Here is an 8,729-nt window from a genome sequence, read left to right on the forward strand (position 1 = left end):
GTCTACCCATGTTTCGTCTTTTATATTTCAATCTCCAGGAGAAAAAATTCTTCATTTTCAGAATGTGCAGATATTTTCTATGTACGTCCAGAATACAAGTGACAGCAGACAAGTGACAGCAGCCATGGGAACCTACCGCTTTCTGTTTCCCTGCTGTACAGGTGAGAAGAAGACGTCACGTCGCTGGGAGGAGACTCGTACAGGTGAAGCATCTGCACAAGAATCCTCCCGGTGCTGCATGAAAGAAAGGGTTAATTGTGATGGTTTCGTCTCTCCGGTTAATGTTCAGAATGTTCTGTTCAGAGCAGGGACGAGGATCTGCAAGGACTTTTTGTAGGAAGAAATTGTACTTAGAGAACGTACTTACTGATTAGATGTTCACTGAGTATTCCCGACTGTCGAGTGCACCTGAGGCTATCTTAGGTGCAGGGAGGTAGCCCATCCACCCAAAAGTAGCCCATCCACCCAAAAGTAGCCCATCCACCCAAAAGTAGCCCATCCACCCAAAAGTAGCGCATCCACACAAAAGTAGCCCACCTACACAAAAGTAGTCCACCCACCTAAAAGTAGCCCATCCATGCAAAAGTAGCCCACCTACACAAAAGTAGCCCATCCACCCAAAAGTAGCCCATCCACCCAAAAGTAGCCCATCCACCCAAAAGTAGCGCATCCACACAAAAGTAGCCCACCTACACAAAAGGAGTCCACCCACCTAAAAGTAGCCCATCCATGCAAAAGTAGCCCACCTACACAAAAGTAGCCCATCCACAGAAAAGTAGCCCATCTACACAAAAGTAGTCCACCCACCTAAAAGTAGCCCATCCATGTAAAAGTACCCCATCTACACAAAAGCAGCCTATCCACAGAAAAGTAGCCAATCTATGCAAAAGTAGCCCATCCAAGCAAAAGTAGCCCATCCAAGCAAAAGTAGCCCATCCACAGAAAAGTAGCCCATCCACAGAAAAGTAGCCAATCTATGCAAAAGTAGCCCATCTACACAAAAGTAGTCCACCCACCTAAAAGTAGCCCATCCATGTAAAAGTACCCCATCTACACAAAAGCAGCCTATCCACAGAAAAGTAGCCAATCTATGCAAAAGTAGCCCATCCAAGCAAAAGTAGCCCATCCAAGCAAAAGTAGCCCATCCACAGAAAAGTAGCCCATCCACAGAAAAGTAGCCAATCTATGCAAAAGTAGCCCATCCACGCAAAAGTAGCCCATCCACAGAAAAGTAGCCCATCCACAGAAAAGTAGCCCATCCACAGAAAAGTAGCCAATCTATGCAAAAGTAGCCCATCCACGCAAAAGTAGCCCATCCACAGAAAAGTAGCCCATCCACAGAAAAGTAGCCCATCCACAGAAAAGTAGCCAATCTATGCAAAAGTAGCCCATCCACGCAAAAGTAGCCCATCCACAGAAAAGTAGCCCATCCACAGAAAAGTAGCCAATCTATGCAAAAGTAGCCCATCCACGCAAAAGTAGCCCATCCACAGAAAAGTAGCCCATCCACAGAAAAGTAGCCAATCTATGCAAAAGTAGCCCATCCACGCAAAAGTAGCCCATCCACAGAAAAGTAGCCCATCCACAGAAAAGTAGCCAATCTATGCAAAAGTAGCCCATCCACAGAAAAGTAGCCAATCTATGCAAAAGTAGCCCATCCACGCAAAAGTAGCCCATCCATGCAAAAGTAGCCCATCCACAGAAAAGTAGCCCATCCATGCAAAAGTACCCCATCCACAGAAAAGTACCCCATCCATGCAAAAGTACCCCATCCACACAAAAGTAGCCCATCCACACAAAAGTAGCCCATCCACACAAAAGTAGCCCATCCATGCAAAAGTACCCCATCTACACAAAAGCAGCCTATCCACAGAAAAGTAGCCAATCTACGCAAAAGTAGCCCATCCACAGAAAAGTAGCCAATCTACGCAAAAGTAGCCCATCCACGCAAAAGTAGCCCATCCACAGAAAAGTAGCCAATCTATGCAAAAGTAGCCCATCTACACAAAATTAGCCCATCTACCCAAAGCAATATGGTGTGTACAGGAGACAACGCCCACAGTGGGTATAAGCCAGAAGTAGGCTAATCTCATCCACTGGATATGTCAACACAAAAAAACTTAAAGGGTTTTTTGATTTCCGAAAATCCCTGTTCCCTCCTCTGTAGTTTGTTAAAAAAAAAATAGACAGCACTTTACTCACCCTCACCGGGTCCAGCGCCGAGTCTCCACCACTGCTACCGATGTTATTGTTCGCAGTCGACGTGACGTCAGTGCTGTAGACAATAAAAGACCCAGAGAGCAGCGGAGGAGACTCAGCTCTGGACCAGGGGAGGGTGAGTAAAGTGCTGTGTGTTTTTAAATAATCTGCAGCCGGGTGGACAGAAGTTTTTCTAAAAATGGGAAACATCTTTAGGGTATGTGCTCTTTCTGGCAGATTCGCCTAATAAAGTACTTAGCGTTCCAAATAATGAACGTTATGCACAGCAATGTCAAAAACGACTTGCTGCGCACATGTTCCATCTTTTGTAACGCTGTGAAATGGCTAAAATGGCGACTATTCCCATTCTTCACGCGGCTTCTGCTTACGAACAAAAAGACAGCAAAGAAGAAGCCTATGGAAAATACCGCCGGCATAGCCGTAATGATTACTCAGCCTCTTTGCATTTTCTAGATAATTATCTTTTGCACTTAACACATACTTTCTTAAAAATGACCCATCTCTTGCCATAAAATACTCGGTTTTCCTGATTCCGGCGATGTTTTTCTTGTGTTCCTGCCCCTCTCCGTTCCTGAGATATGGCCTCCTCTTCCCTGTATATAAATCTAACCTTTTTAGCCAACTGGGCGTGTTCCTCAACTTTTCTTTGTGACCATTTTGAAGAATTTGCCAAGCAGACGTCACCATGTCTTGCCTCACCCACTCTTATGGAGCTAATCAGGACTGGGGCAAAAAAAAAAAAAAGTTGCAGACATTTTGCGCAATTTCAGGCTGTTTTATGGCAGATTCCTGGAATATTCTCCTCTATGAATCGGCTCTGGATTTATTTGCATTTCCATCAGATAAAACAATGACGTATTTCTGACGAGTGACAGGTCGTGGAAGTGTCCACTTGGCGGATAACTGTGAATCTTTATTTCTGGAGGCGCTTGGTTCTCATTATGGAAATCCAGATACAAATCAGGCAATGCTTCATGGGAAAAATGTATGCAAATTAGCTGCCCTCCAGAAAGAAGAATGTTCTCTCCCTCCTGCCCCCTAGCAGAAAGTCAGTGTGGAGCACCCTCAGGGCAAAATCTGCTCAGACACCGATCTACTGTTTAGGTGAAGTTTTTATGTGAAATGTTTTTTTAAATGATTGTTTATTATTTTTATTTTCATATAATAATCTCTGGTTACTTTCCAGGAAGCAAAAGAAAGTGCTGATCCTACGGAGATGTATAGAAATATGTTCTAGGATTACTCTGACCCGGGAGGAGGTGAGCTGTGACATCAGCTATTGTGGATGGTGGATCCTGTGTGATCTACTGTATATAACATAGTAACATAGTAACATAGTAACATAGTTAGTAAGGCCGAAAAAAGACATTTGTCCATCCAGTTCAGCCTATATTCCATCATAATAAATACCCAGATCTACGTCCTTCTACAGAACCTAATAATTGTATGATACAATATTGTTCTGCTCCAGGAAGACATCCAGGCCTCTCTTGAACCCCTCGACTGAGTTCGCCATCACCACCTCCTCAGGCAAGCAATTCCAGATTCTCACTGCCCTAACAGTAAAGAATCCTCTTCTATGTTGGTGGAAAAACCTTCTCTCCTCCAGACGCAAAGAATGCCCCCTTGTGCCCGTCACCTTCCTTGGTATAAACAGATCCTCAGCGAGATATTTGTATTGTCCCCTTATATACTTATACATGGTTATTAGATCGCCCCTCAGTCGTCTTTTTTCTAGACTAAATAATCCTAATTTCGCTAATCTATCTGGGTATTGTAGTTCTCCCATCCCCTTTATTAATTTTGTTGCCCTCCTTTGTACTCTCTCTAGTTCCATTATATCCTTCCTGAGCACCGGTGCCCAAAACTGGACACAGTACTCCATGTGCGGTCTAACTAGGGATTTGTACAGAGGCAGTATAATGCTCTCATCATGTGTATCCAGACCTCTTTTAATGCACCCCATGATCCTGTTTGCCTTGGCAGCTGCTGCCTGGCACTGGCTGCTCCAGGTAAGTTTATCATTAACTAGGATCCCCAAGTCCTTCTCCCTGTCAGATTTACCCAGTGGTTTCCCGTTCAGTGTGTAATGGTGATATTGATTCCTTCTTCCCATGTGTATAACCTTACATTTATCATTGATAAACCTCATCTGCCACCTTTCAGCCCAAGTTTCCAACTTATCCAGATCCATCTGTAGCAGAATACTATCTTCTCTTGTATTAACTGCTTTACATAGTTTTGTATCATCTGCAAATATCGATATTTTACTGTGTAAACCTTCTACCAGATCATTAATGAATATGTTGAAGAGAACAGGTCCCAATACTGACCCCTGCGGTACCCCACTGGTCACAGCGACCCAGTTAGAGACTATACCATTTATAACCACCCTCTGCTTTCTATCACTAAGCCAGTTACTAACCCATTTACACACATTTTCCCCCAGACCAAGCATTCTCATTTTGTGTACCAACCTCTTGTGCGGCACGGTATCAAACGCTTTGGAAAAATCGAGATATACCACGTCCAATGACTCACCGTGGTCCAGCCTATAGCTTACCTCTTCATAAAAACTGATTAGATTGGTTTGACAGGAGCGATTTCTCATAAACCCATGCTGATATGGAGTTAAACAGTTATTCTCATTGAGATAATCCAGAATAACATCCCTCAGAAACCCTTCAAATATTTTACCAACAATAGAGGTTAGACTTACTGGCCTATAATTTCCAGGTTCACTTTTAGAGCCCTTTTTGAATATTGGCACCACATTTGCTATGCGCCAGTCCTGCGGAACAGACCCCGTCGCTATAGAGTCACTAAAAATAAGAAATAATGGTTTATCTATTATATAGAGGTGTTATCAGTCATTGTACAGGAGGAGGAGGAGGTGAGCTGTGACATCACCTATTGTGAATGGTGGATCCTGTGTTATCTACTGTATATAGAGGAGTTATCAGTCATTGTACAGGAGGAGGAGGTGAGCTGTGACATCACCTATTGTGAATGGTGGATCCTGTGTTATCTACTGTATATAGAGGTGTTATCAGTCATTGTACAGGAGGAGGAGGTGAGCTGTGACATCACCTATTGTGAATGGTGGATCCTGTGTTATCTGCTGTATATAGAGGTGTTATCAGTCATTGTACAGGAGGAGGAGGTGAGCTGTGACATCACCTATTGTGAATGGTGGATCCTGTGTTATCTGCTGTATATAGAGGTGATATCAGTCATTGTACAGGAGGAGGAGGTGAGCTGTGACATCACCTATTGTGAATGGTGGATCCTGTGTTATCTACTGTATATAGAGGTGTTATGAGTCATTGTACTCTTGTCTATGATAATAGATAATAATAACACTGCTGCATTGTCATCTGTACAGAACTGAATGTGTAAGTCTATTATAATGCCAAGTGACCCGGGTTCTGGTTTAGGCAATACCCTTCGTTGTGGCACAAGGCTTGTTGCAGCCTCAATAACGTTCAGGGTATGTGCAGAGGATCGGGAACTGGCAGCGCTTTGGACACAGCGCATGTTCGCTGCCGACTATTGAACGCAGATGAATCTCCATGTGATCACTGACCTGTGCGGAGTCACCGTGTCCAGTACATTGCATACAGGTGAAATGTATGTTGCGGAGGCTTGCGTTCCTCAAGAGAAATTGACATGCCGTGGTCTGGAGAGACGCCCGTTTCTGCGGGTAAGCGGTGGGCATCTGTGGACGCAGAGTGGACATAGGATTTCTGAATATCCCATCCACTATGCTTTAACATCTGGACACTGCAGGTTGGACGCTGCACAAGTACACAGCGTCCATCCCGCAGCGTTTACTGATCGTCTGCACATACCCTTAGGGTAGCCATCTCTAATAGGCGGCACTAGAAGTTGGACTAGAAGTTGCATTTCGTGTCAGATGTTGGATTGCTGGAATAACTGGTTACCAAGAAGAAAAGAATAACAGAGTGATCGGCTTTCAGGTTCTGGCAAGCTTTCTTATAACGCTACTGCAGATGTGGGGAGGGGGATTATAAAGGCAGCACAGTTGTCCAGCAGAACAATCTGCAAAAATAGTGAGAAAATCCCACACGTTACACGCAACAGAACCAGCGCGTCATATGAAAAATCAGATGTGTTGGAATGGGATGGATTCGATGGACGTAGTTACTCCATGTGACGGGGGATCCTGGTTACATACAGATATCACATACAGTATGGAGGTAGTGACTGAGTGATGGTGGACCCTGGTTACATCTCTGTATATCGCAGGGATTCCTCCTGTCACCTGTACGAGTCTCCTCCCAGCGACGTGACGTCTTCTTCTCACCTGTACAGCAGGGAAACAGAAAGCGGTAGGTTCCCATGGCTGCTGTCACTTGTATTCTGGACGTACATAGAATATATCTGCACATCCTGAAAATGAAGAATTTTCTCTTCTGGAGATTGAGATATAAAAGACGAAACATGGGTAGACATGAGACAGAGCTACGAGTCGCAGAGAGAAGAAAGACGACCGGGCAGGTGAGCATCTTCTACTGGGTGTACATACAGAATATCAGCGCTGAGGACATTTACACGATGGATAATAATCAGGTTTTATGTATTAAATTCTTATACCCAGGTTCATAGGAAGAGAAAAACTCCAAATCGACACCAATTCTCCAGCCATGGACGTCAGACTGGTGGTCGTCTTCACTCTTGTTCTTGTGGCAGTGACCGGACTTCCACACCAGAGACGCTGCCCGATGTCCAGATATCAATCAGTATCGTCCGCTGATATCAGGGTGATCCGACAACTGCAGAATGAACATGTAAGGAGAGAGGATGTGTTATATAGAGAGGAGTCAAATCGTGTGTGTACAGGTGGTGCCAAAATCAGGAATCGATCAATGGATCTTCTCCACTATGTATTATGTGGTGGCTCTCGTAACAGCTGCTTCCATTGACCGATGCCTTGAAGCATTGAATGTTGGTTCCTGACATTTCAGTCCCGATGGATAATAGACTATACAGTAGATATTCTGGATGACGTCTCTTTCACTGAACATATAATATACGTTCGGTGCTTAAAAGCTACAACAAATACTTCTCTATCTGTCCACAGGAGAAGGACATGTCCACCAGTGCCATCAAATGCTACAGAAATATGATGAGACACAAGCCGTCTGTATGTGACCTAATGGTAAGTGCATAGTGGTCTCGTTCCTATTACTGACCCCCAACTCCACCAGAGACCCAAGAAATAACCATGTGACCCTCTAATCTTCTCCACAGCCCAGTGATCGTCTCATCTTGATCTTGGAACGAGTGTCACAAACACTTGATGTCCTGCAGAGCAAGTCCACATCTGGTGCTACAGATGTCGGACCCCAGTCCCTCATGATCTTCCATAAACTGAGAGATGATCTCATGATTTGTGTAAGTTCCCATGTCCAATTCTTCCTAGAGTGTATGTATGAGACATTTCACCCATCACTTATCATCGTCCTTTTCTGTCCAGCAGAAAGAGTCAACAGGAATCAGTGAGACTCCGTCCGAGGAGCTGAAGCCTTGGCTGCACCATCTCCAGCACTTTAAGGACTTGGTAAGTGTCCTGCATGAGAAATGTGGATGTTCCATTTTTATTATGATAAAGATTTATGCACTCGGGCAATATCAAATCCAGAAGATATGGGTTTCCGAGAAGAGCTAGAAGCCAATTGATTGATGGAGAAGGTAGCATGGAACTCTTTGAGAGTCAGGTGGTTTTCTAGTTTTAGTGGAGTAGATAAGAGGCACGAGCGGAAATGCTTGTCTGTAATTGCCATTAGGTTGCACATATTGATGATTACTAATACAAATATTTTCCCATGTAAATTGGGTTAAAAATACTGTATGTTCTAATGACGATAAGAGAACTTCTCATCATGGAGTTGGTGTGGTATGAAGATTAGGAGAATTTTCATGACTTCAATTTGCATTATAAAAGTTTTTTAAATTATTTTGTAGGCATCTCCACAATGTCTCCAGGATGCTGTGTTACTCGGACTCATCCCAATACTGGTGGAGGACGTTGGGTGTTGGGTTCATGGGCAGTAACTTAAAAAGAAGTTTAAAAGAAGATCCACAAGTTTAGAGGATGCTCTTCAATTTCCGAATTTGAAGTCATGGTCCATCTTCCCTGAACATCACAAAGTCTATTATCTTCATCCTGTAATTTATGACCACCATCATTGGAAGAAGAAGGAGAAAGAGAAGAGTCATTCTCCATGTGTCAGGAAGTCCACACAGAAGAAGCTTCTCTAAAACTTCCTGAGATCCATCTATATTTTCTGGATATTCTAGGAGAATCAAGGAACTAATGTTTTTCACTTCCCCCTGCACAAATATGACAATGCTATTTCTATTTTATATATTTATTGCATATTTGCTTATTATATTGATATTATTTATTGCTTTGAAATGGATTTATTTGAATGTCTGTTTTTCGGAAATACTAAAATAAAATTTTCTGTTGTAAAGACCAATCT

The 8,729-nt window shown here is 43.4% G+C and overlaps 1 protein-coding gene across 1 annotated transcript; it reads left to right on the top strand.

Moving 5' to 3' along the window:
* Positions 1–6,694: 6,694 nt before the first annotated feature.
* Positions 6,695–8,457, top strand: LOC138666229 (uncharacterized). Its single transcript, XM_069754463.1, has 6 exons — positions 6,695–6,741; positions 6,842–7,031; positions 7,325–7,402; positions 7,495–7,638; positions 7,724–7,804; positions 8,209–8,457. The coding sequence occupies exons 1-6, from the start codon at positions 6,695–6,697 to the stop codon at positions 8,296–8,298; spliced, it is 630 nt and encodes a 209-aa protein (XP_069610564.1). The 3' UTR covers positions 8,299–8,457.
* Positions 8,458–8,729: the final 272 nt, after the last annotated feature.

The sequence above is a fragment of the Ranitomeya imitator genome, chromosome 2 (genome assembly GCF_032444005.1).
Source record: "Ranitomeya imitator isolate aRanImi1 chromosome 2, aRanImi1.pri, whole genome shotgun sequence".
Classification (NCBI taxonomy): Eukaryota; Metazoa; Chordata; class Amphibia; order Anura; family Dendrobatidae; genus Ranitomeya; species Ranitomeya imitator.